This window comes from Mustela nivalis (assembly GCF_964662115.1).
Source record: "Mustela nivalis genome assembly, chromosome: 16".
NCBI lineage: Eukaryota > Metazoa > Chordata > Mammalia > Carnivora > Mustelidae > Mustela > Mustela nivalis.
The window spans coordinates 60,016,659-60,043,701 of record NC_139035.1 but is presented as its reverse complement, the minus strand read 5'-3'; the positions used below and the strand labels follow the sequence as shown (position 1 = coordinate 60,043,701).

The window sequence follows — 27,043 nt, the reverse complement described above, 5'->3', positions numbered from 1 at the left end:
CACGGGTTCTGGGGCATCCAGGCCCCTAAGACTGATGGCCTTACAGATATTCCCAGAGCCCTCCCTGCCGCTGCTGCCATCTGTTTGATTGGGAATCCCGTCAGCATGTTTGAGCTCTGTTTTATCTCATCTAGGACAAAGGACTGGCGCTTTAGTTTTCCTGTGCCTGTAAATTAGAGCTTCAGAGCCGGGGGGGTGGGGGCGGGGGGGTGGGGGGAGGCAACCTCTGCCCCCAGAGGAGTGATGTGTCTGGGGGCCAGTGCTGGACGCCGTATCAGTTAGCAGTGTGTTCCTTACTTAATGCTAGAGACAGTGAAAGTTGCTGTCCAGAGTAATTGGGGTAACTTGGAAATATCCCCTGAGTGACGGAGCTAGAGGGGGTCCCCCTGCTTGAAGAGCTGAGCATCTGGCCTTCTTGCGCTGTTAGCTAGTGGTGGTGGTGAGTTCAGGGCAGGTGTTAACGGGACGTCCACAAACCATTCCCAAGGCCCGGGAGGACGTGAGTCTCCGCACTTGAACTGGGGCTGGCTGGCTCTTTCCAGCCCTGGCCTGGGGGGTTGCTAGGCTTTTCTCCATCTCCACAGCCCTCCCGCCAGATCCTGAAGCAGCTTACTGAGAGTGGGATAGGCACCTGGATGGGACCCCTAAATGTGGGGCAGCAGTTCCCTTCCTCTGTGTTCTTCCAGAAGGCTACGCTTACCAAATACTACTAGCCCATTGCTCTAGGGACACACCCAGCCTGGAGGCCTCCTGGGCTCTCCGCTGGCCTCCAACCAGCCTCTCAGCAGCTAAGTGTTGAGGGTAGAGGGTTTTCAACAAAGAAGCCACCCAGAGCTCCTTTGCCCTGTTTGTTACCAAGTGTTACTGTCCGCAATACTGGAACTGGGCAGAGGACCTGACGGATGTGTGTGGGGAGCAGACACACACCAGCAGCGGCGCGGTTAGATGGGGTCCGGGCTGTCCGAGCCGCCTCCTACGTGAAAACCACTGTAGAGAAATCACACTTCTGCGGCAGGACAGGATCCTGTAGCCCACTCAGTCCCCTGTCGGAAGGGCCAGTTGGAGGGGCTGCTGCCGGCTTGCTTCTGGGGCTTCCCAGAAAGGAAGTGTGTCTCTCTGAGGGACGAGGCTAGCATGGCACATCGTTCAGCACATCTGGGGGACTGGCCGATCGTGGGGTCGAATGCTGGCATGTTCTCAGAACTACAGAGCCTCAGGCTCCTCGTTGCTGGCTTCTAACAGCTAGGTTCTTTCGAACAGTCTCCAGACTTAGATTCCAAGTATCTTGAACAGGTGTGTATGTGTGTGTGTGTGTGTGTGTGTGTGTGTGTACTTTCAGCTTCTTTTCCATACACAGATCACTTGGTCTGCCTGTAGTTCTCTGAAATTCTATGACCATTCGTGTACCGTTCTGTTGACTCTCACGATGCAGCAGGACCAAACCTTGCTCTGTTCCTAACCAGTTCCCTCCGTCTCTCCTTTTCCCCATCACTGATCTCTGGAAGTAGAGTCTATTTATGGAGAACATCAGGGCTCCAGTTCTGGAATACTGAAGAGAACTGGGGCATTTGGGGGCATTTGAAGCTAGAAGAGGTATTACGTTTGAGATTCAGCTGTGGGACCTTGAACAAGGCATTTAACTGATGGGCTCCAAGCTTCAGGTTCCTCATTCTGTAAAAAAGAGAGAAAACAGTAACATCTTCTTGTAATGGAGTTCAAGGAATTGGTGTCTTCCAGTGCCATGCAGGTGAAGAAATTGTATATCTCCTTTACTGGTTATTCCGTGTGTGTGTGTGTGTGTCCCCTTTCTAAAGATAACCTCATGTTTTGTTTTTTTTTTTTTTAAAGATTTTATTTATTTATTTGACAGAGAGAGATCACAAGCAGACGGAGAGGCAGGCAGAGAGAGAGAGAGAGGGAAGCAGGCTCCCTGCTGAGCAGAGAGCCCGATGCGGGACTTGATCTCAGGACCCTGAGATCATGACCTGAGCCGAAGGCAGTGGCTTAACCCACTGAGCCACCCAGGTGCCCCGGTAACCTCATGTTGACCTGACCTTCACTTTGTAATCAGACAGCAACCCACAGTCCTAAATGGCTTATTTTCCACCCCCTGCCCCCGAAAAATGTGCCGGAAGTGGCAGGAGCAGAATGTATTTGGATGCGTTGCACTGAATCCGGAGATGCCACATGAAACTGAGCCCCGCTCCAACTCCAGTGGGCGAAAGCTAGTTTGCCTGTGAGGTGCAGCCAGTAAGGGGGTGAGCTCTGGGGTTTGGGCCCCTTGGGTTGAGTCCTGGCTCTGCCGCCCATGCCCTGCGCAAGTCATTTAACATGTCCTCACCTCAGTCTTCATGTCAGTGGAATGGGTATGATAATCATTTCTGTCACATAGGGTTCTCGTAAATACGTGAGATCATTTTAAAATACCAAGCCTAGTACCAACTAGGAAGAAGCTGTCGATTTTGCTTTTGTTACAATAATAATGCGTGCTTTTAATTGTGGTAATAAACACTTTTGATAACATTCATAACCTTAGCCGTGTTTAGGTGTACATTTCTGTAGTATCAAGTACAGTCACATTGTTGGGCCACCATTCTCCAGAACTTCCTAACGTAAAAGTGAAACTGTATCCATTGAACCACTCCTCACTTTCCCCTCCCCCAGCCCCTGGCATCCTCTATTCTGATTTGTTTCTGTGACTCTGACTAGTCTAGAGACCTCCTTTAAGTGGAGTCCTACAGTGTTTGTCTTCCTGTGACATAATTATTTTAAATCTTAGCTTCCGACTCCCGATCGCACCCTTGCCCACTCTTAGCGTTTCCTGTAAGCTTGAGACTGCCTGCCTTCTCCAGCCGTGATCTTTGTCGAATTATTTCCTTTCTTGAGAAAACGGGATACCTTGGGGGTCCTATATCATCCTGCTGAAGAGGGCAGGATTTGGGGAAAGGGAAATTAAAATGAAGGAGCCCTAAGAAGAGGACATGAAATAGGGCAAAGACCATTCACTCGTGGGACAGCGGAGTCTCTGTAGGACTCCTTTCTCCGATTGTGTGAAAATTCAAACCTCTCCTCAAGGAGAGGAATGGCATAATGGACTCCCGTGTACCTCTTGCCCCCAGTTCAACAGCTATCTAGATTTTTTTAGAGGCCACTTTGACAAGTTCCAGGAGGAAGAAAAGACTCCAAAAACCTAGACTGACCTGGAGGCAGGTGTTTTCTTTGCTTGTTCACGTGGTGATGTTTATCTCCATGATAAAGGGCTTCCACCTTGGGAGTTCTGACTACCGCTTAGGTTGAGGATGAAGAGAAACAGGATTGTAGGCGAGTCATTTCACCTGGTTTCCACATCTGGGAAGGACCGCACTTGGAACTTAGGAGGGTGGTTGTCATGGAGCACGTGGCCTGCGCCCTGACTTACTAAATCAGTAATAGGTGAGGGTGGTGTGGTTGTAGAAAGTAGGATGGGGCACCTGGGTGGCTCAGTGGGTTCAAGCCTCTGCCTTCAGCTCAGGTCATGATCCCAGCGTCCTGGGATCGAGCCCCGCATCAGGCTCTCTGCTCAGCGGGGAGCCTGCTTCCCTTCTTTCTCTCTACCTGCCTCTGCCTACTTGTGATCTCTGTCAGATAAATAAATAAAATCTTTAAAACAAAACAAAAAAAAGAAAGAAAGTAGTATCACCAAACAGGCCCTGAAAACGTAGAGCCAAGACACACAGCTGTGGACCAGCAAAACAGCCAGATTTATCCTTGGTAAGAAATTGTAATGAACACTGGCTTTCGAGATGTGCTCAGGAACCCGATTTTATTGGCCATTTTGTCCATTTGTCCTGGGTTGTACTTGGGTTAAGGGAAATGATTGTTTACCTGCAAGATTAGGTAGTACAACTACTTTATATACTCTTTTTTGGTAGAGATTGGTCTTCGTATTAAAAAAAAATATTTAATGGGTTTTAACTAGAAATAAAAATATCATGATTTCATTAATCAAGTAGATTAAATACCTTTGGCTCCATGAAGCCCTCTTCATTTTTGTTCTTTCTTTGGACTTCTAGATGTATTTCTATCTGCTCATAAAAGGTACTGGTGTAGACTTCGTCCTGCATAGCCTTAGGATGTGGAACCAGATGGAAGTTAGGAAAATGAAATAGTGGGCTTGCACCTGTTTAAAAATGTATAGTTTATAATCGTATAGAGGCTTTGATTCTTTGGGGTATTTTCATTTTGGAATCTAGCATACGTCATGTACAAGTTTTATCTTCCTGTGACTTTTTTTCCTGGCCTAACTGCTGTTCCAAAAATCCCGTTTTAAATGCTTTTCTGTTAATACGTGAAAATGTCAGAAAGGTAAAGTAGTTTTCTGTTTTCCTTGAAGATTTTATTTATTTATTTGACACAGAGATCGAGAGAGAGCACAAGCAGGGGGAGCGGCAGGCAGACGGAGAAGCAGGTTCTCTGCTGAGCAGGGAGCCCGATGCGGGGCTCTGTTCCAGGATCCTGGGATCATGACCTGAGCTGGAGGCAGAGGCTTGACCGACTGAGCCACCCAGGCGCCCCTAGAGTTTTCACTCAATTTAACAACTGAGTCAAAATATTGTTGCTCCAAAGATCCTTACTTGGTTGTGTGTCTCAGTTTGTGCAACAGGAATTATTGTGCAAATAGTCTCATGGGGATTGACTGGGGCAACAGGAATGTCCAGTTTTCCTTAGGCTTGGACAGACCAAATCCAGACCTTATGAGAAATGTAACTTTACCAAGTGTCCAGGTTTTTCCTTGTTAAAACCAGTTGGTAAAGTAAGTTCGATAGTGAAGCAAGCTCCCAAGACTGAGCCCAAGAAACCTCTAACTGCGCCACTTTTATCATCCCTTGTAATTAGGTCAGCTGGCTCCGTAAGGCTGGCTATGGCTTGTAGAGGTCTTGTAATGTAGACATTCTTATGTTTAAACTAATCTGTATACGATGGAAAAAAATGAGTTATTTGGTAAATACGGTCCTTCACTGTCATTCTTTTAAGAGCATATCATTTTTTATGCTTTTCTTTTTATGAAGAGTATGTAATGGGAGAGGAAAAAGAGGTAGATGTTAGGTTCTGTACCCAGTTCCAATTCTAGTGTGTGGGGCTGTGGTGGGGGGGGGGTTCCCCACATCAATAAGTAATTCTCCGGCATGAGCAGGGTATCCGAGAATTCACCCTAATAATTCTGACATTACCTAGAGATCGCATTAATTCCCACGGGTAGGGCTCAGTCCTGAGACACTGCCCTGCACCCCTTCTGCCCTGACGTCCGGTGTCCCCCTGAAAGCACCTGTTGTCACCTGTGCTGCTGGCTGATTGGATATAGATTGAAGGTTCCAGCTGTCCCTTCTGTGGGTTTGATTAATTTCCTCGAGCAGCACACACAACGTGGACATTTTACTTAAAAGGTTGCGGGTTGATCATAAAAGAGTATAAGGCAGGACCAGCCCGGTGGGAGAGCTGCCGTGTAGCGCAGGTTCTAAGAGAAGAGGAGCTGGCAGCTCTCCCCATGCTCCATGTGTTCGCCAACCAGGAAGCTCACCAAACCTCATCGTCTTGCGTCTGTGTGGAGGCTTCATGACATCCCGTTTTTGATTATATCGTTGGTGTTGGCCCGGGATTCAGCCTCCAGCTCCTCCCCTTCCTGGAGGTCAGGGCAGGAGGGTTGAAAGTTCTAACCCGCTCAGCAATGGTTGGTTCCCCTGGCAACCCACTCCCATCCTTAGGTGCTTTCCAGAAGCCTCCTCCTTAACAAAACAAAGACCGGTGCACCTCTCTCCCTCTTTAGGAAATTCAGGGGTTTTAAGAACTCCGCCAGAAATGCAAGGAGGACTAAATATGCATTTCCCATTTTCACAACATCACCGGTACGGGTGTTGCAGGCACAACGCTGGACCCAAAGCGTGTAGGTTTGAGTTCATCCAGAACAGGCTGTCCTCTTCGTAGCAGGGAAACCCCAGGTTAGTTTAGGTGTTGGTTGTGTTTTATCCCATGTCACCGCAGCCCGCAAGTGGTGGTATATATTTGGTTTACTGTGAGTGTGAGTGCGGACAAGACCGCGGCCAGGCACTAGAGCAGAAGGAAGCCGCGCAAGCAGGATGCAAGCCATGACCTTGACCTTAACTGCTAACTGGCCAAGTTCTCTGGCCCTGGCTTTTGATTTCACATGGTCTCAGTCCCTTCGTGACTCAGGGGCCCTCTGGGCCATCAGCACATCTCCAAGGTGCATTCTTTCCACTTTCGGCTCTTTCCTGAGTGTCCAGACCAGGGCACAAGCAGGGATGAATGCATTCCTGTTGCTTTCCAGTAGCGGCTTTAGAAGGGGCTGCATGGAAGAGGAGGTAGGCATTACTGCCCTGCTCCCCGCCGCGGCCCCTGTAGATACCTGCGAGTAGGAAGCTGTGTTACGGAAGGAGGGAAAAGAGACTCTGGGATCCCCCCTCTCAGCAGACTGACTTTCTCCCTTAGCACCTTCTGATCCATCCTACAAGATGTAGCCTACGGATTCTTCCTTCCAGAAGCCCCTGGTGGAGGCCGTGCACATCCGGGAGCGGCCGGGAGCCCCTTTAATCCTCGCCCCCTCTTCTCTCCTGCAGTCTTCCGTCTGTGCTAAGATCGTGCAGCTCCTGGGGCAGAATGAGGTGGACTGTCGCCAGAAGCAGGTGGTCATCTTGAGCCAGGATAGCTTCTACCGTGTCCTCACGTCGGAGCAGAAGGCCAAAGCCCTGAAGGGCCAGTTCAATTTTGATCACCCGGGTGAGTCAGCGGTTGAGGGGAGGGGGTGTGTGTGTGTATGTGTGTGTCTGCCCGTCTGTGTCTGTTCGTGCACTTGCTGGTTCACTGAGGACATTGTTTGACCCCTTGGAATCTGTTTGGATAACACGGGGATGAATAAATGACCTTACGGGGTTATGTGGGGCCTGAAGAAGGAGTTTCGAAAGGCATTACACAGTTGCGTGTTGTTGTGACTAGGGCTTGCGTCTGAACGAGGGTGACTCTGTGTGAGCCTGTTACTTGAGATGGGCACAAGCACAGCTGGTTCTTCTGCCTCCTCTGATCGGAAGCAGCTTGTGCGCCCCCCGCCCCACCCCCGTACCACACATGCGTGCCCATGGCAGACTGTGAAACTCACCGACTGGCAGAAAGGACCGTGGAGAGCCCGGGATGTCTGCTTGTGTGACTTTTGCCTTGACAGTCTCAGACCAGTGCATTGCCCTTCATTCAGCTGGTTTTTGGTTCTTTTTTTTTTTAATTTTTTTTTAAGATTTTATTTGTCAGAGAGAAAGAGAGCACAAGCAGGGGGAGGCAGCAGGCAGAGGGAGAAGCAGACTGCCTGCAGAGCAGGGAGCCCGATGCCCTGAGATCATGATCTTGGACCCTGAGATCATGACCTGAGTCGAAGGCAGATGCTTAACCAACTGAGCCACCCAGGTGCTTCTGGTTTTGGTTCTTGTAACTGTTGGAATCAAACCCTGGTGCCCCTTACACTCCCCTAGTTGTGTGTATACTTTTCCAGGTTAACATAGGCCAGCTGCCAAGACAGAAGCTGAACTTGGAGGAGAGAGGTGGCTGGGGCCGGGGGGGCGGGGAACAGAAAGGTAGAAAAAAGAAGTGAGTCCTTCAGAACGCTTTCATACATTCTGTTTTGAGATCCAGGGAGTTTGCCTTCTGTTTCGGGTAGAGATCTGCTTTTTTCAGTGGGAGCGTATGTGCTCCTCTAGGGTATCGTATACGTCCACGAAATAGATGTGGATGATTATAGAAGAAGTAATTTTAAAAATTCAGCAACATTTAAACAGTCTGATTTCCTTCAGATGCCTTTGACAATGAACTCATCTTCAAAACACTTAAAGAAATCACCGAAGGGAAGACGGTGCAGATTCCCGTGTATGACTTTGTCTCCCATTCCCGGTAAGTGAGCTCGTCGGGACTACGCGTTGCTTCTCGCAGCTCCCAGAGCCGCCCTGGCTCCCAGGCTGCAGGCTGGGGCCTCCCCTGCCCTGTGCCCACGGCCACCTGTGTGTGAGCAGCAGCCGTGTGCGCCATGGGTGTGCAAGGGTTGGGGAGTTTGGCTGGTGCTTCCTGGAACAGTCTGCTCATCACCTTTTCCTGACTCTGAAAGGACAAGTTCATGAATTTGGGCTCAGGTGAGGGACGATACACTTGTCCTGATTCCCCGCCCCGAGCTGTTATTCCTGGAATCCGATGTGAACGGGCTGGGCAGAGGACACGGGAGGAAGAACAAAGAAAACTGTTCTTTCTTCTCTGCTGGTTGGACGGCGCAGAGAAGTGTGAGGGCACCGAGGTCACCAGAGACCAGACGCTCAACTCTCAGGAGAGTTCCTGAGTCGTGTCCTTTCTGCTGATCTGTGTTTATGCTCCTGATGAGGTGTGCAGGAGGGGCTCATCTTCTTTCCCTCTGAGTGGTTGCCCAAGGCTTCTAGAGGACCTCCCGATGCCTGCTGGCCAGGCTCCCACGCTCCCTCGAGCCTCCCAGGACTCGGCTCACTCTGTGTCCTTGGGACTGACTTCCCAGGCAGACTCTAAACTTCTGAATGGCATTGCAAGCACGCGTCGTTGCTCCTTATTCTTGGCTAGTAATTACTCAGTAAGTGTTTTCAGCGCGGCGCTGTTTTGAAAGTTTCTCCCACCTGCTTTTCATCCTTCCCTCTTGGTTCCTTTCTTTTCATTCTCTCAAGTGGATTTATTTTTTTTTAAATGGGAAATTAAATTTCATGCATCTTTTGCTGCCAAATGTCTCTATAATTAAAAGCCCATCTCCGTCTCCCTGTGTGTTCCTTTAGTACTGTCTCAGCCAGCCTTTGATGCGGGATTTGTCACATGTTCTGTGCCTTTCCCAGGACTGGAGGGTGTGGCAGAGATTGGCTGGAGGTGGAGGAGAGTGAACACAGTGCGCTGCAGAAGCCAGGCTGCTCAGCGCCCTGCTCTCATCCTTCCCCAGTATCTTCTCAAGGGTGTCCTACTAAGGACCAGACGCTACTGCGCCGTCAACTCAACCAGGTGCACCTCCAGCATGAAACCACCACAGGCCGTGTAGGAATAAAGGGGTTTGGTATAGGAATTGGATATAGTATGAGTGTTGAGGGAGGTGCTGAGAGAGCTAAGATCTGGGAGCCTGTGGTCTGAGGCATTGGAAAAGAAGCCAGTGTCCATGGCAAGTCCAAGAAGCTGCCACATTGGAGCCCCAGCCTCCAAGGGGGGGGCCACTTAGAGAGTATCTGTGAAGTAGCCCTGTGTGGCTATTAAGGTTTCTTAAAAATCAGATGGGTTTTGTTTCATCTTCTACATTTCCCATTGGCAAAGCACCCTGGGACCCCAGAGGGAAGAGGATTCTGGGAATTGTAGTTTCTAGCCTTAGCAGCAAGTGGTGGTGATGTCCTGTCTATGGGAGACAAGGGAGTCCACCAGCTCTCAGGTCCAGGGCAGGGCAGTGCTACAGAATTAAAATGCAGCCCAAGAACTAAAGTAAGGGCTCAAGGAGGAGTGTGAAGGAGGGAGGAAGGGTTGGAGTAGTCAGAGCAGGTTGAATAGAGGAGGTGATATTTAAACCGTATATTGGAAAGCGTAAGGAGTCGTCGGGGAAGGGGATTTTCAAGGTAATGGGTAGAGAAGCAGTTCAAGGGCGAGCGTGGTGGGGAATCGCAGCTGGTTAGGAGGGCCAGGTCGGGGTGAGTGTGCAGGAAGAGTGGCTGGAGGCCGGCCGGCCTCAGAGACCCAGAGAGGAGAGGCTGGGGACGCCAGGGCCAGATCTCGAATGTGCTGGGAGTAGGGAGTCACAGACGGCTGTTGGGTGGGAGCCGATGGTTCTGGTGTCAGCAAGAGAGGATCACGATGCTATTTTTGAAGTCCTTGGAGTAGTAGCCGAGGTGAGAGCCTCCCGTCAGGCGGTGGAAGTCTGCATGGCCCGCAGGCAGGATCTGACCGGACGGAGGGGGTGGGGTCGTGTGTGCTGCGCGAGCTCCATCAGGTTCGTGCATTAAGCAGCGAAACCCCAGCAGAATTCCCGTCTGGACGTGATGTCCTCCCCCAACCCTCGATTCCTTTCACACCGTACATTTGATAGCCCCTCTCTTTAGTGGCCCGCAGCCCATCTCTTTGTGAAACATCTCTGGACCACTTTTGGCCACAGCAGTCCCTCCATCCTCAAGGGCCACTCGTCAGGGACCCAGCTGTTCCGAGCTTACGGCTCCTGATCCGTCCGCAGGCCTTTCATGGTGACGTACAAACAGATGTTGGACTAAGACCGAGAAGAGTCTTGTTTGCTGTAGATACCCTTCTGTGGCCTTGCCTCTCCTCATGAGCCACCCGAGAAGCTTGGATTTAGGTTCTCTCAGATGCTCTGATCGTCTTGGTATCGTGTGTGGACTTCGCAGCCAGACTTCGAACTTCTCCCTGGAATATTGCACCAGGCGAGGCTCCTCTCTTGTTTTGGGCTGACAGTTGCCCAGGAGATGTTGTTCTTAGCTCTGGGCTGTTGGAAGGGTTCTCCTCCCTGGATGGACGTGCACACGTGGGGTGGGGTTGATTCCAGCTTCTTGGGGCACCAGCAACAGCACAGAGAGCGATGTTTTCCTTGCTTTCCCAGGATCGGAGAGACGTGTTTGTTGAGTTGGAAAACCACCTGTTCCTTGTTCATGCTTACCAGCGAGGTGTCCTGATCGCGCCGGCTCTGGTGTCGGCGCATGTACACCTAGCACGGTCACAGCGCTCTCCGGGTGTGTGTTTTCCAGACGGAGCCCTGGGAGTCCCCCTTCCCCGCGCAAACATTTCCAGCAGACACTTCCCACTCTCCTTCATGCAGGGCACTTGCCCAGAGCGGCTCCCGTTTCCTTTTTGAGCTCTGTCCAGTTAGGTTCGTTATCCTAAACCACAGGGGGCACCCTGTTTTCTGGTAGCTGACACTCCTCCAGACCGGTGGTCCCTACCCCTGGCTGCACGTTAGAAACACCTGGAGTGGTATTATAAAATACCAGCACTCTGGCTCTACCCCAGATGAATGGAATCAGAGCCCTGAGGGGTGGGGCCCAGGCATACATTATTTTCCTTCTAAAGATTTTATTTATGTATTTGACAGAGAGGGAGCACAGGCAGAGGGAGCAGTAGGCAGAGGGAGAGGGAGAAGCAGGCTCCCCGCTGAGCAGGGAGCCCGATGCTGGATCTGATCCCAGCACCCTGGGATCATGACCTGGGCCGAGGACAGATGCTCAACCCACTGAACCACCCAGGCATCCCAGGCATTTTTTTTTTTTTTTAAGATTTTATTTATTTGAGAGAGAGCACACATGCGTGTGTGCACACGTGCGGTGGGGGAGTGGTGCCGAGGGACAGGGAGAGAGAATCTGGCAGATTCCACGCTCGGCACAGAGGCTCAGTCTTAGGACCCTGAGATCATGACCTGAGCTGAAACCAGGAGAAACCAAGAGTCAGTGTCTCTAACAGCCTGAGCCTCCCAGATGCTGCCAGGCATGCTTTTTTTTTTTTTTAAAAGCTCCCCAGATGGTTCTGTGTGCATCCAGAATTACATCACTGCTCTAGAGAGTTTCCTAATCTTACCCGGTCCTATTCGGTTGCCTTTTCTACCTCTTGTTCTGGCCCCTGGGTAGTGGCTCCCAACAGTTGCCTGCCTGACAATTTGCCCAGGAACCCCTGGGTCTGAGCAATAAGGAATCAGAGAGTGTTTATGGGAGGGAAGCTCCGTGCATCCTCTCGCCGGGGCAGCTGCCGACTTTCCTGTGTTTGCACAGATAAACCCATTGTCTTAAGGGTTTAAAAAAATTGTTAAACAATTTAAAAATTGTTTTATTTTACATTGTTTTATTTGGTTTTATTCCTCACTGTGCGCGTGAGTAGTAAACCTTGCAGTGGGAACCGTTACCTTGCTTTTCGTGACGTTGAGGCAAGAGGCCATAGATGAAGGTTAGGACGGACGCGACGCGGATGGTGACCCTGTGGGGTAGGTGGAGAGGCCGTGTGTACGCCTGCCTCCCGGAGGAGGAGGAGGAGAGCACCGTCAGCCCCGGAGCACAACACACCGCTGCGTTCTCGTGGAGCCGGACCAGACGGAGCTTGGGAGGCTTTCCCTCCCTCTGTCGGAGCTTCCTCTCCTCTGCAATTTCCTTTTTCTGCCTCCTTCAGTTGCCTCCGAAGCGGGGAGGGGTTGGGGTCGTTGGGAGAAGACTTGAGTTTCTGTTTGTGGAAGTTCAGTGTTAGCTTCCATAAATGCCAGGCCCGAGAGCATTCCTGGAGACGCCTCCAGAAAAAAGAAGGAATCACATCTGCTTCTGTCTTTTTCTGTTGTGTGTTCAGCAGCATGGGTTTTTTTTTTGTTGTTGTTTTTTTGTTTTTTTTTTTTTTGTTTTTTTTTCTTTTAAATCCCAAGGAGAGGGACGACTGCCTTCTGTTTCTGCTTTATGGTGAGAGCTCAGAGGAGACGTTTGCCCCAGTTGTGATGGCCCTTTGGTTGGCCATCAGTGGGAGTCTCAGGGCTCTGCAAGGGGGCGGTAGCTTCCCCCTTTCGTTCCTGCTGTAGGTCTGCAGGGAGGGGGCCCCAGACCTCCGGACAAATGCTGCTTTCCTCCACCCTTTGCTCACCCTGCCTGGTTCGGCCCATCATCTGCTCTGTGCTTTGCAGGAAGGAGGAGACGGTCACCATCTACCCCGCGGATGTGGTGCTCTTTGAAGGGATCCTGGCCTTCTACTCCCAGGAGGTGCGAGACCTGTTCCAGATGAAGCTTTTCGTGGACACAGATGCCGACACCCGGCTCTCGCGCAGAGGTGGGTTCTGAAGGCCTCCAGTGGCCCAGTCCAGCTAAGCCAGTTCAGCCCTAGGATGTCCTGCTGCTCAAATTCCTGGCGGCATCTGAGAAGGGATTAGTCACTGTGTTGCATAACGAAAGGCTTATGAGGTCACGGAGATGAAGTCAGAAGTTTATGTTGTGGTTTTGCGGGGGAAAAAGTGGGATTAAATGCCCAGGTCTGTGTGGTTTTCCCACAGACATCGTCATCAAGATAGGAACTAAAACTAGGATGTCTGGGGGCAGGAATCCCTAGTGCCCACAGCGCTGGGCAGCTGGTCCCACCAGCCCACTTCTGTAGTCTTTATTTTCCAGAAAGCTCTATGGAGGTTTGGTCCTTCTGACCCGCCAGCTGCGGCACAGTTGCTGGGTCATTCCCTCCGCAGGCCTTACTGAGGGTGTGCCTGTGTCGGTCTCCGTGCCTGGTGTCCTGAGGGACTGCTGTCCTTTGGTGGGGAGCGGAGCCTGTAATTCAGCCCCGCAGGACATGGAGGGGAGCCCTTGCTTCCACCTGCGGGATCAGGAGGCTTCACGGGGCAGGAGGGGTGGCAGGGTGGTGACGTAGACAACACAAGAAATTACACGGTGCAAACACAGGCACACAGGGCTTGTATCAGGAAGCAGGTGGCTGGAGTTCCTAGATGGCTGTCTAGAGAGATGCTGGAAATCGCTAGAGGCAGATTATGGGGTCTGTGGCTTCCCGTTTGGTCCCTGGTCCGTGAGGGAGAGCTACCAGGGGGTTTTGAGGAGGGCAAACCAAAGGGCCTCGGCTCTCTGGTGGGAGATGAGTCTGCTGGAGGGCGTGGGCGTGAAGACGGTAGGTCGGGCTGCTGTAGGAAGTGGCAGGGGTGAGAGGGTACCAGCCGCATCAGAAAAGGACAGCCCCTGTAGGGACCGTGGGGATGAGGAAAGTGAGCAAAGCTGCCAGTCTTCCTCACATGGAACAGGAATGAGACCCTGGGAGTGACAAGGGTGACTCCTAGTCACAGAGCAAATCATGGGCAGATTGGAATTAAAAAAAAAAAAAAAAAAGATTTTATTTATTTATTTGTGAGGGAAAGAGAGAGAGTGAGTGTGTACAAGCAGGGGGAGTGGCAGGCAGAGGGAGACTCAGGTTCCCCGCTGAGCAGGGAGCCCAATGGCGGGGCTCGATCCCAAGTCCCTGAGATGACCTGAGCCGAAGGCAAATGCTTAACCGACTGAGCTGCCCAGGCGCCCCGGCTGATTGGAGTTTTATAAGGTCCAGCCCAGAGCCTTCTGACCTCAAAGCCTGTAGCGTGTTTTCTTTTCAGTTCATAAAACAAATTTGTGCTTTATCCACTTAAGTCCTCTTTGCAAGAACTATAAATGGAACCAGCAGAATATAGAGAAATGAGACCTTGGATTTTGTCCTCCCAAGGAGTAATGTCTACACTCTGTTAAGTGAGTTGTTCTCCCACTTCCACTCCGAGGTGGCGTGGGGGTTGGGTAGAACTCCTCAGTGGAAGAAAGGAGAGTGGGAGACCCGTATTCTAGTCCCACAGTATCCAGCTAGCTTTGTGACTTTGGTGGCGCTGGGGACTCGGGTGACCTCCTAGGCTTGGGTTTCTTTATGGATAAGGTGAAGGAGACAGGCTTGTTTAGAGGGTCATGACTTGGGCCCGGAAAGAGTTGCGTGGTCTTTTTTAATAGATCCTCAAGGCCCCAGCCTGGTATTCCCTCCTGTACCCGCCCCAGGGCCTGGTGTATCTGTCCCCTTAGTCTCCAAACCCAGGACCTGCTATGGTTGATCTGCTCCATGTCCCCGCCAGTCTATCAAGTCTGGGAGGCAACAGAATGCCCCCCGGGGCGGGGGTGGGCGGGTGGGTGGAACCCGAGTCAGATGAATTCTACTTAAATCCTGATTTCACCATTTAGTCGATGTCTGACCTCGGGCAGGTTATGTTGTAACCTCTTAGTCCCTCATAAATAGGGATACGGGCGTTGGTTGATGATGTATCGATCAGTACCCCTGGGTTGTGAGGAGGAGCCATAGGCAGGTTAAATGCCTGGTGGTGCAGTTAGCCGATAACCTTCCATGTGTTAGGTCGGGTCTGCTTTGTCTGAGATGGTAGATGTTCTGTTTCCCCGAGTTTTCCATCAGGACTGGTCAGAACCTCTGAGTGGTCATCTCATCCTCAGGAACGGGAACAGCGGCCTGACCCCATCATCAGGTCAGCACCTGGTACTGAAGTCCTGGGTGGGTGGGGGGGTGCAGTTAAATGCTTGAGGGAGAAGGACATGAGAGCCGTGGCCAAATAGAACCAAATTTGAGAAATCCAGAATTCAGAATCCTTGAAAATCAGACGGTCTTGGCCTCTAATTCAGACGGATCATCACGGCATCATCACGGCACTGATGGCACAGAGAATTCTCCTTTGCTCTCTTCTCGTGGGATCCTTGTGCAAAACGAGGGGAAGATAGGAGGTGGTGGTGGCTTTCTGTGAGGTTTCTCCGGTCCCATCCCTGATGCTCCCAGGGAGGCTGTCGCTTTCCCTCTCAGACCTCTGCCTTCTTGTGTCACCTGCTAGTGAGTCACTTTCCTGGTGGACTTGCGGGGCCTTTCCACATGCTGCTTCGACAAGTTCATTCTCTGTCCTTGTAGGACAGAAAACATGCCTGGCATGTGTGTTGTGGGCTGGGAGGCTGGGTTAGTCAGGAGCAGCTGATGGGCCTCAGAACATTCCTGGAGACTTGAGTTAGTGCCATGGTTTTTCCCTTTTGCGTGTCACCGGGCCCGTGACACTTGGTCAGAGTTGACCATCGTGTGGAATGGGGGCTTTGCCTTTGAGCTGTGCAGCTTTGGAAACACTCCATCACGGGAACCCCTCATACTTTGGGGTACTGGCTTCTCCAGCTTTTACCTTCCTGCCATGTGTGTTATTTAACCCACCCTTGAATTTGGGGACAGGGAAGAACTGAGACCGGGGACCAAAGAGGGCTGACACCTCCTCTCTTTTCTGCTATAATTCTCTGTGTCCGGTGCCCACAGCCTCAGGGCTGCAGTGGACCTTGAGATGGTTAGTCTGTTACTAGAGTAACACATTTCCTCGACTAATTTTTAAATTGAATGGGCTGAGCCATTGAGGAATCGTATTTATTCTGGGTCCTTCTAAATTTCGCTCTTGGCTTGGGCTGACCAGAGGAGCCCTGGTGGCTTTGGAAGGGCGGCCATGGGAGCCAAGCAGGGAAGGTGGGCAGACGGGTAGTTTCCTGACCTTTCCCCCTCTTCTGAAAGGGCCTTTTCCTTTCCAAGCAAATGTGCCAGGTCAGAGTGATGATCAGGGAGCCGGTATTGAGTCCCTGGAGTTTCCGGTTTGTGCCAAGACCTTGTTCTGACTCAGTCCTTGGCTTGGCCCTGTTTCCTGACTTCGCCTGAGGAGCCGGGCACTTTGGTGCTGTGAACTGGCTGGCCTTGTGTTGTCCTTGGCTCGAGGTGGGGTCTCGGGCTATTGGAGGTGGTAACTTAGTGGAAGGCTCTCAGGGAGCAGAGGTGGGTGATGCTGTTTGGTTTTGCACGTTCCCAGTGTCTGGGCAACATTGTCACCCATTCCCTGTTTCTCTTCCCAGGGTAGAAACTGTAGGGTGGCTTCTCCCTGTCTTCCCTGTTTCTCCCTCTCCAATGTGTCTTCCCATGCGTCTGTGCCCTGCGGTCCCTTCCGCACGCAACCCCCCACTCCCACCTTTCCAGCTGCTCTGCGGGACCCCAGCTCTCGGCTAGGTCCGGCCTGCTTACCTGAGCTCCCCTGAGCTCACCTGAGTTCCTCTGAATTCACAGATGCTGCCCTCCCAGGGGCCCCCTGTTCTGTCAGGGAGCTGTTCTTCTCCTGAAGCTTCATGGATTCAGTTACCGTCCTCATGGGTGGTAGAAATTCAGGTTTATCGAATACCTCCCATGCACCAGCCACAGCACTGAAGACTTTAAGCCCATCCCCCTGTATTTTGGAGTAATGACCTTATGAGAAAGTCTCTGTGTATCATGTCTCTATTTTACAGTTAAGGAAAATGAGATTCACAGAGGTTGGGTAACCTTTCTAAGGTCACAGAGCTAAGAGTGGGATCAGGATTCCAACCCAGGTCGGTTCTACCTGCCCCACTCCGGGTGGCGGGCCCAGGGCCTAGGGCTGCCTCTGGGTGACTCTCCTGCTCCCCGTGCTTGTCCCCAGCTCTGCGCCTTCCCCACGCAGTGGCGTAGGCACAGGTAAGAAGGGAGCCTCTGGCTGGGGTCAGGGGCTGCCGGAGAGCCCCTGGCGAGCCCACGGGCCCGTGTGTGTGTGCCGGGGCAAGGACAGAGGGGCCCACGCCATGCACGCCAGCCGCACTCGTGGGCAGAGCGAGTCTTGTGAAACACAGACATCAGGCTTCTGCACGGCTTTTAAGCAAAAGCTATCCGAGTGTGGCCGTGTGTTTGTTTTTTCCCCAGCCCTGATACCCTTTGCCCTGGCTTCCTTTTCCCTTTGTACTTTATCTGGGAACGTGGAGAAATTGGAGGCCGCCCTGGCTGTGTGTTTTGGCCGAGGGGAGCCCGGTCGCCGGCGGGCCAGGGCTCCGGAGGCTGGTGGGGGCGAGCCACGTGGCGGCCCAGGTCCCTGGCAGAGCCTCCAGCCCCACGTCAGAATGCCCGGGAACACCATTTCCTGGCCGCGGGAGGCGCCTCTGCTGGTCCTGGGGCCGGGAGGGGCCGTGGGACAAGGCCTGACCCATCAGCAGCCTGCTGATTGCCCGATGGCCCCGGACCAGGGTTCCTGTGGAGATGTCTTGTAAATGCAGGCGCTGCTGGGAGAGTCAGGAGGTCTGGCCGTGTCACTTGACCCTCTGGAATGTGGTCTTCTCGCCATCTAATCTCACACATTCCACACCAGCCCAAATCCTAACTATGAGAGCCTCCCTCCCTCTCCTGCCCCTGCCTGTGTGCGTGTGTGCGTGTGTGGACACACGGAATTATCTAGAGACGTGGCTGTCGGGAAATTCACTTGCAAGTGTGCCCTGGTGCGTTCATCCCCTGCTGAGTCTGTAACCTGAGTAATAGTCGAGAGGAGCCCAGGGGCCTTCACGAATGGTTGCTGATGGACAGGGCACCCTCTCGGGGTTGGGGTGGAAGATCGGGCAGCCGTGGGGCTGAGATTTTCAACATCTGTAGGGAGGCGCTGTTTTGACGGAGAGAATCTCCTCCCAAGTTCTCACTGCCGAGTTTGGGGGGAGGCTGAGGCTCAGGGAGGTTGGTGTAGAGTGGCAGAGCCAGGATCCTAGTCCCTTCGATGGTCAGACCCTTTTTCTGTTTTTTGACGAAAGGTTGTTAAAATAATAAAGGTGTTGGGTTGAAAGCCCTTGAATGACACCGTGCCAGGGGGAGAAGGTCGAAGATGGGGAGTGCAGCCCACTGTTTCCAAAACCAGGGTGTCGTCCCCTCAAACGAGGTGTTTTCTATTTGCAAGCCCCTGTGCTTGAGGTCGGCAGGAGTGGCTGGCCACAGTGGGACCCTCTGCCCGGCTTCTGCGCCTGTAGGGGCTGGAATGTTGGGGGGGTGCGGGCGTGATAAGGTGGCACGTCAGCAGGAGGTCCGTGGGCTGCACGCAGGTAAGTAACTACAAGGGGACGCCGTCCAGGAGCCGCACGTCCTCTCTGGGCCCCGTCTGCTCCCTGTTAGGAGCCCTGCAGGAGTGTCCTGCTTTTTTATGTTGTTCACACTGAAATTTTATTTGGGTCAAATGCTGCTTGAAACCAGAAGACTGTTGGCTAAGGCTGGACAGCCTTTTGCTTCAGAAGATCCTTATGTCATCGCCCAATTTGACTATAGCAATAAAAATGTAACTTGTTTTTCTTGAAGCTGCTGCTGACCCGCTCTTGGTCAAGTCTCTCAGGAATCCGGCTTGTGAATCATCCACAGTAATCGCAGAGCCCGAGTGAGCCTGGTCTGCCTCACGAAGGGTGGACATGTGTTGGCTCATGCACCATTTTCTTGATTCTTGTTTTTCCTTTTCTTATAGTATTAAGGGACATCAGCGAAAGAGGGAGGGACCTTGAGCAGATTTTATCTCAGTACATTACGTTCGTCAAGCCTGCCTTTGAGGAATTCTGCTTGCCAGTGAGTTGTGTTCTTGGTTTGTTTTTTGTTGAATTTAGCATTTAAAACTAAATCTCACGCATACAGGTATGTAAGCCGATGGAGTCCCCGGCCTGAATTTCATTCCTCTCTGAATGATCCTCTGTCCTCCAGTCCCAAGGAAGGGCAGCCTTTGAGGCTTTCTGCTCTCTGGGAGCTGTCGGCCGCCATCTTTGCCAGAATGGCCCTTCAGGGTCCTGCTGTCTGACTCCAGCAAACTCAGCACTCCTTGCTTGGTGGGCTCACGGTGTGAGGGTGCACCATACCTAAGCATAGACTCGGCCATTGGGATCTTCAAAAGGTCTGTGATGGTTGTAGTATTGGTGTAGGGAGGGCTCAGCAGTAGGGTATCTCCTTCCGAATCTCTTCTGCTACTGCATGGAGGCCCTCCCTCCCCCCTGCCCCTTTGAGCTTGTCTTTGGGCCCTGGATACGTTCCCCAGTGGGAAGTGTCCTGCCATGTTGGAATCAGCTTCCTTACTTCTGCCATGGCATAGGCTCATCATTCCTCCTGTGGCAGCTGGGAACGCTCTGGGAAGTGGCTTTCAGAGAAGGGAGGTTGGGGATATGGGGAATTTTCAGTGTTTAGTGAGTCGGCCCTCAGCACAGGAAACACTCTCGGCTTCAGGGGACAGAGAGGTGAGTGCTGCGGGAGGCCCACCAGGGACAAGAGGTACGGTGGTTGCAGTGGTTGGGTGGGGGGCGGGGGTAGTGGTAGAGGAAGAGGTAGGAGATGATGTCGTTTGAGAAGAAGCGTTTAATTCAGGAGATGCCTGCACCTGTGTCCTGTGTCCTCACCAGGTTGACCTCACTGTGGTCTAACTGCTTAACGATTTATAATGAACTCTGAGTGAGAGTGGGGAGACACTGGGACTTAGCCTGATCTTAGTTGATCTCTTCTGGGAGACTGGAAGCTGCGGGCCGAGTGTGGGAATTTCTGTTTCTCCGAGTAATGAACTTCTTTCTTTCTCCTGGAAAAGTATGATCTCCAACTGTCTGTTCCTTCAAGTCTGTTAGTAGGTTTTGCGCCAAACCAGACTAGACTTCTGTTGTTTCAGACTGGGGACAGGTGGACTTTCTGAGTCAGTCTGAGTAACGCCGGTGGCCTGCTCATTCCCCTGGAGAGGACTGGGTCACAGGATTAGGTTTCCAGGCAGAGGGTAGAGGGAGTGGAGAAGCCAGGAAATTCGATCCATCCGTCTATCTATCTGAGGACGACTCCTCCTCTTTTTACCTTAATAATAATGCAGGGTAAACTTACCGGACATGAACTAGAGCTAACTGCCACTTTTCTGCTGTTTCATTTAGTTATAACAGAGCTTAAAGTTCTGCACATTTTTCTGGGTGGTTTCTGCTTGTTCTCACTGTCCAGCCACTCTGTGATCAGGGAAGATCAGGTCATTCCCGTGTAAGCCAGGAGTTCAGATCTGATAAATGGTCTGCCTAGTTCAGATTGGGTTTGGTCCTGACACAGTTGCATTTGAATGGTTTTAGTACACAAGATGCCCGTGTGCTGAAGGCATCCTTAGGTGAAGGTGGTCTTACGCTAGACGTAAGCTGGGTCACACACCACAACACAGTTACTTGTAAAGTGGTCCACAAAATCCCAGTGAAATAAGAAAACAGAAAAGGGAATGTATCAAATTGTATCTTTACCTTTTTTTTTTTTTTTTAAAGATTTTATTTATTTGACAGACAGAGATCACAAGTAGGCAGAGAGCCCGATGCGGGGCTCGATCCCAGGACCCTGGGATCATGACCCGAGCTGAAGGCAGAGGCTTTAACCCACTGAGCCACCTAGCCCCCCCCCCCCCTTTTTAAAGTATGGTAACAAAATGACCATGCAAATGGTCATCAGGGGGATTATTTTTCTTGGATTTACCCTTGTGTTAGGATCAGTGGTGTCCCCTTTCAGACTGTGTGTAGAAGTCCAAGGTGAACCACTTCCCTTTTCAATTTGGGTTTTTCTAATTCATATTTTTCTTAGTAGGGAGGAGGCAGTTATGAGTTTGGTTTCAAAGACCACATTCACAGTGCAGGTCCTAAGCTTAAATAGTATGAAACCATTAATAATGAAAGATCAAGAGAGCTGATTTATTGTAATTTAGGTGAAGGAGCTAAAAAATACTGTGTTGGCAGCCTCAAGCTGCCACCGACTGGGGTCAGTGGTAGGAAGGCTGACCCTTTTCTCATGGCCCCTCAAGAGGGGCGTGAACCAGTTTATTTCTTCTTTAATGCGTTGTGAATTTCTTTCTCCACAGACAAAGAAATACGCTGATGTGATCATTCCTAGAGGTGCAGATAATCTAGGTGAGTCCTGGTGGGGAGTCATCTGGTGGAGGCATGACTTCTACCCTATGTCCGTCATACTTTGAGACAGGATGTGGTGACCAAGCAAGGTTCCATGGACGTGGCTGAACCACTGGTCTGTTCCTGGGAGCCAGAAAGGAATTTCTGTTCACATAGTTGGCCTTGGGAACAGGCCCTTGTGTACATGTGTGTATGGCCATGGTCACAAACAGGAACTGATGCTTCTTTAACAGAAACTAAAGGGCTGGATACTGGCCTTTGCTGTCACTCCCAGCGATGGCACTTAGGGAGGCCTTGCATCCAAGGCCATCTTTTAGCAAAAGCACACTTTCTTCTTCTTCTTCTTTTTTTTTTTTTTTTAAAGATTTTATTTATTTACTTGAGAAAGAGACAGTGAGAGAGAGCATGAGCGAGGAGAAGGTCAGAGAGAGAAGCAGACTCCCCATGGAGCTGGGAGCCCGATGTGGGACTCGATCCCGGGACTCCAGGATCATGACCTGAGCCGAAGGCAGTCGTCCAACCAACTGAGCCACCCAGGCGTCCCATCACGCTTTCTTCTTAATTTAATTTCGAATGACCTGCCACTAAGGTAGCCCTTCTGAAAGGGAGCTGGTTGCTTTTATTTATTTGTTGGTTTCGGCTTGTCTGAGAAGTAGGTAGGGGGACCTCTGGGCTGAGGCAGACTGGGGCATGATCTGTGAGAAGTCCCTACCTTCTCATTCTCTTTTTATTAATTCATTTCAACTTTCTTCCATTTAAACAGTTATTTATTTATTTATTTATTTATTTGCTGAGTCATTGGGGAGTCTGTCTTAGCAATGACTATTTCACTGTGTATTTCTTAATTTTTTTTTTTTTTTTTTAAGATTTAGTTCATTTTAGAGAGAAAAGGGGGAGAGGCAGAGGGAGATGGAGAGAATTGCAGGCAGGCTCCCCACTGAGTGTGGAGACCAATGAGGGGCTCGGACTCAGGACCCTGGGATCATGACCTGAGCTGAAGCCAGGAGTTGGATACCCAACCGACTGAGCCACCCAGGCGTCCCTCAGTGTATATTTCTTAGAGAGAAGGGCATTTTCATTCCTGGCCACAGAACAGCCATTCCATCCAGAGAAGTAAAGATTGATACAATTTCCTTTGACAGGCTTGAGGCGTGCAGGCCCGTTGTTTTGTAGAATGGCCCTCAGTTTGGGTTCCTCTTTGTTTCCTCGTGATTGGATTCCGTTTACACAACCCAGGGAGAACACCGTAGGAGAGACGTTGTGTTGCACGTGTTCTTTGTGCAGCATCTCAGAAAGCACTCCATCTTCATTCCACGTCTGGTGATGGTGGTTTCAACATCAGTCACTTGCTTGAGATGAACCGTTTATTTCTAACGCTAAGAATAGAGAGTCCCCATGTTAACATTTCTGAGCCTTCTGCAGGGATCAGTCTCCCTGGGGCTGGTGGGTTCCCTGGTGGAAGGCTTGTCTCCTCCCTGCACTGTCCCTAACACGGCCGCTCTCTGCCCCACAGTGGCCATCAACCTCATTGTGCAACACATTCAGGACATCCTGAACGGAGGGCTCTCCAAACGGCAGACCAATGGCTATCTGAACGGCTACATCCCTTCACGCAAGAGGCAGCCGTCGGAGTCCAGCAGCCGGCCCCACTGACCCCTGTCTCCTTCCGGCCCCTCTCTTCAAGAGACAGGAGGAGGGATCAGAAGGCACTGTTCATTCGTACATGTGCTTTCCTAGGACATTGCTGTATTTAAGAACACACTATGGAGATGACATGCCTTTGTTTTTCCTTTTTTTTTTTTTTTGGTTTTTTTTTTTTTTGTGCTTTGGAGCGGCGAAACGAAACCGAATTTGACCCTGAGCTTAAACGACAAACCGTGCCAACTACTACTGGTGATGCCTAATTATGAATCCAACGTGTAACCAGTTATAAATACATATATATATATAAAAGGATCTATTTTTGTGTAAATGTACAAATACTGTAAAGCTGTTTGCTGTAAGTATTGTGTAGCAGGGCCTGTACTTGCGTGTCCGGGGCTCGAGCTGGAGTCTCACCGAGAGGTCGTGGCCGCTGTGTTGCAAGCGGGGCAGGCTCAGGCATGGGTGCGGGAGGCGGACGGTGGAGAAGGGGGGGCCCCGGCTCACGGCTCTCGTGCCTGTGCAGCTCGAGGACAGTGGAGCTGGGAGCCTTGGCTCACCCCTCCCCTGCCAGGGGTCGCCGCCTTTGAGCTGGAGCTTAATCATGTGTTCACAAGAGATACTCCTTTCTTTTCTTCTTCTTGTTCTTTCTTTCTTTTTTTTTTTTTTTTTTTTTTTGAGTTGAAATTAGGCAAGACCTCAGCTCAAAAATCAAACTCAGGGAAGAGGCCCACTAAGGAGAACAAATCTGGGTTTTCTTCTTGCCCAGTGCCGCCCCTCCCCCTCGCAGCTGCCTGGGTAGCGCAGCCACTCCTTCGTGACCCACCCGCTTCTCAGTCTCTGCACAAGCCAGAGCTGCCCCTCTCTCCTTCCCTGATGGGCATGCGACGGGCTCTCTTCTGCAGAGGAGGGGAAGGAGAGAGTCGGACGGGACCTGGTGTTGTGGCCGAGGAAACACAGGGAAGTCCGCGATCAGCTTCCTTGGGCCTTGTGCCGGAGGGTAGCTCGCACGGTGGCCCCTTGAGTCTGGGCTTTGGTTGAGGACTTCTGCTGGCGGAAGGACAGCCGACAGCCCTTCGCAGGGTGGCAGGGGGAGTGAATGGTCGTTCCCGCTCACCGAGAAGCAGGGCCTGGCAGTGGGGTGAGGACACCACGCACCTCTCAGCGGCAGTGCTTCCCAGCAGTGTGCCGGCCAGGCAGATGGCCAGGTTCCAGGGGGAGCCCCACCTCTCCTGAGGGCTCCCTCTTAGGGAGGAGCACAGATCCCTGAAGATTCTTGGTGGAGGAAGGGGGAGGACCAAGTGAGACCCAGGAGGGGTGACGCGAGGGTCCCGAAGCCTCCGCGACGAACCGCGGGCGAGCAGGAGCCCTTCGCGCCCGGTTGACCATCTCCGGGCTCCGCAGGCTGTGCCCGCAGCCTTTCCACCGCCGGAAGCGTTTGGGGGGACCTTCTCCCCCCATTGCTTCCCCAGCCCGCTGGAGCCATTCAGGTACCTCTGACACCGCGTCTCTAGTCACACCGAATTGTCCCTCAGACTCCTTGCCGTCCAGCTTTGATTCCCCCTTTCTGGACTCCATGGGACTCTCACCCTGTGCGGCTGTTTGAAAAAGTCCGACCTCCACCCCAGCAGAGCTTTGCCGCCCCTGAGACACTCAGGAGGCAGCTGTGGGCTTGCAGGGGAGCTCCCGAGGGTGGGAGTGAGGGAAGGCTCTCGAGGGGCCTGCGTCTGAGGCCGGTGCCCCTCGAGATGAGTACATTCTGGAAGGCCATAGCATCCGTATTCTCTCGTCATGCCTTGCACGGTTCTCAGATGAAGGGTCGGTGGCAGGCCTGGGTTAGGATCCTGAGGACCCAAGGCCTCTTGGCCTGGATGGGGCCTCTCCGTGCTCAGGGGCAGCCCACCCCTGTCTGGGGGAGCCTTGGCCTTCCAGTGGGTAGCACATTCAACTTTACTTGAAGCTCCCAGGTGCCAAACCATTTAGTGCCTTGGCTGTCTGTCCCACTGCCCTGGAAGATGGAGTCTTCTCATCTCTGAGCCTTGATGTCCTCACCTGCTTCCTCATCTACCTGTGGTGTTGGGACCAAGCCTCCGGTGTCTCTCAGTAGCCCAGTTGCTGGGAAACTGCTCTAGGGCTGCCTTGCCTCCTGGTAAAAACCATCCCCAGTTCTTGGTGGCTTGGCTTGGGGCACTGGGCTGTGTCCACTGGGCAACGCTGACAACTCCCTTGGTTCTGTGACACACTGTCTGGGGCAAGGAAGGGATGAGAAGCTTCATCCCTGTGCGGCCCTCTCAGTATTTAGCCAACTCTCTGAACTTGAGCTTTCTGTGTGACAAATCCTGGACTCGGTACTTTGAGTCATTAGGTCTCTGATTCCACTGGAGAGTCAGCGGTAGGATCGTTGGGCCAGAAACCATGAGCCGAGGCTCCTGGGTCCTCTCTTTGGTCCAGCGGGGAGGTACCGGCAAGCTGGGTGGGGTGATGTCGGTCATGTGTGCGTGGGAGTCCCGTGGCTTCCGAGCTGCCCAGTGGTGCTTGCTGCTGCCCCCACCGCCTCCCCGCCCAGCTGTTACCCATAGACCAAGTGTGCAGGGAACAAGTATCCACACTTTGTGTCATGGGAAGGCCTGACCTCACACTCCTTCATGCTATTGGAACTTGTGCTGACCCAGGTTTCTTTTTCTTGGGCAGTCCGAGGCCAGTAAGGACAGAGAGATTGGATTCTGTAGGAGGAGCTCCCGAGTGTCTAGAACTTTGGTTTGGGGTGGATAGGGTAGGCCCTTGAAGAGGCAGTGGTTAGACAAGGGGATCCCCGAAGGACAGGGCGGGGGAGGGTGGCAGGGGAAGGTCTCCAGTTCCTCCTCCAGAGCCCATCATTCCAACAACCTGCTCTGGTCTTGGCTGCCGTGGTCATGCCGATGCCGCCGTCCTGCCTCGCCTGGGCTCGGCACTGGACACTTGTCTCTGTGCCCGGGGCAGACGGCCAGTCTCTCATGAGGCCACTAGGTCAGGCTGTGAAGGCTCTCGTGCTCCTCGGCGCGGTTGGGAAGCAGGAGGGACTGGAGCCCAGTCGGTTTCTGTCACTGTCCTGTTCCGCCCCCTTGATTAGCAGCCTTGACCTGTGCTAGCACCTGAGGCCAGCGGAGGGAGGCAGTAGTCTCTCGCAGGGCTCCTGGAGTCTCCTACCTGCCAGTCAAGGATTCCAGCACCAAGGACCCGTGTTGGTTAGGCTGGCTAGGGAAGGTACTGCATTGTCAGGCTCTGCTGCCAGCGAGGACGGGCTGGGCTTCCCTTACTCCTTTTCACCCTGTCTCAGGGTGAAGTGGGGGAAACGGGCTTGGTGTCCGGTACAACAAGGCAGAGAACATGTTGAGAAAAGCACTGGGGTTGGTCTGGAGCTCAGAGTCCCCTTCGATCTTTTGTCTCTGGGCCCCGTGCTGCCCTCCTTGGCCAGGTGGCTGGTGTTAGATCAGCTTCCTTGCTGCTCTTCGAGGCGGTGAGTGCCTAACCGGTCCTGCCTCAGGAACAGGGTGAGTAGCTAAATAAAGACGTAGGCTTTTTTTTTCTTTCTTTCAGATGCTTGCTCTTCCTCCTTCCTTTCTACCACCCTGCCTTTATTGTTAGTAGTTACAAAAATGACCACATACTATGTACTTTGCTGTAAATAAAGACTGGACAAAAAAAGAGCCAATTCTTGTCTTCCTTGTGGTGTTTGGGCAGGAGGAGCAGTGACTGAGGCCAGCGGCCCTGAGGGCTCAGCCACTCAGGATGTGACTAGGAGGCTCCTGTCACTAAGCCTCACAGTGCAGGCTGGACCCCAGACCTTAGCTGTCCTGGAATGTTGGTGAGATGCACATTTGTGCATTTCTCGTCTGTCCCTGTCTCTGTTCCCAAAAGCCAGGGTCAGGGTTTCTGGGAGGCTTCCGATCTCTGGGAGGTTCTGGCTCCGAGTCACCCAATCAATGCCAGCACCTCCCTCAATTCCTACCCTGGAGCATTCACCACCCTTTCCTGAACTCCTCCATTGAAATCCCAAGCAGCCTTCTAGAGGAAGAAAAGTTCACAGAGGTGGGTGGAGGAAGTGTACATTGACAGTGTGAACAAGAGAGCTTGTGTGTGTGTGTGTGTGTTTGTGTGTGTGA

General features: G+C 52.1%; 1 protein-coding gene across 2 annotated transcripts in view; it reads left to right on the top strand.

The window, feature by feature from the left end:
• The window catches only part of UCK2 (uridine-cytidine kinase 2), a 73,746-nt gene extending 47,154 nt beyond the window's left edge, over positions 1-26,592 (top strand). Inside the window, exons 2-7 of one of the 2 annotated variants that reach the window (XM_082702298.1) lie at positions 6,612-6,771; positions 7,830-7,926; positions 12,668-12,810; positions 18,836-18,933; positions 21,212-21,260; positions 22,774-26,592. In XM_082702298.1, coding sequence (XP_082558424.1) covers positions 6,612-6,771; positions 7,830-7,926; positions 12,668-12,810; positions 18,836-18,933; positions 21,212-21,260; positions 22,774-22,913 — 687 coding nt within the window. In that variant the 3' untranslated portion in view covers positions 22,914-26,592. The remainder of the gene's footprint in view (positions 1-6,611; positions 6,772-7,829; positions 7,927-12,667; positions 12,811-18,835; positions 18,934-21,211; positions 21,261-22,773) is intronic. The other variant, XM_082702299.1, reaches the window with a different exon arrangement.
• The last annotated feature ends 451 nt before the right edge of the window (positions 26,593-27,043 follow it).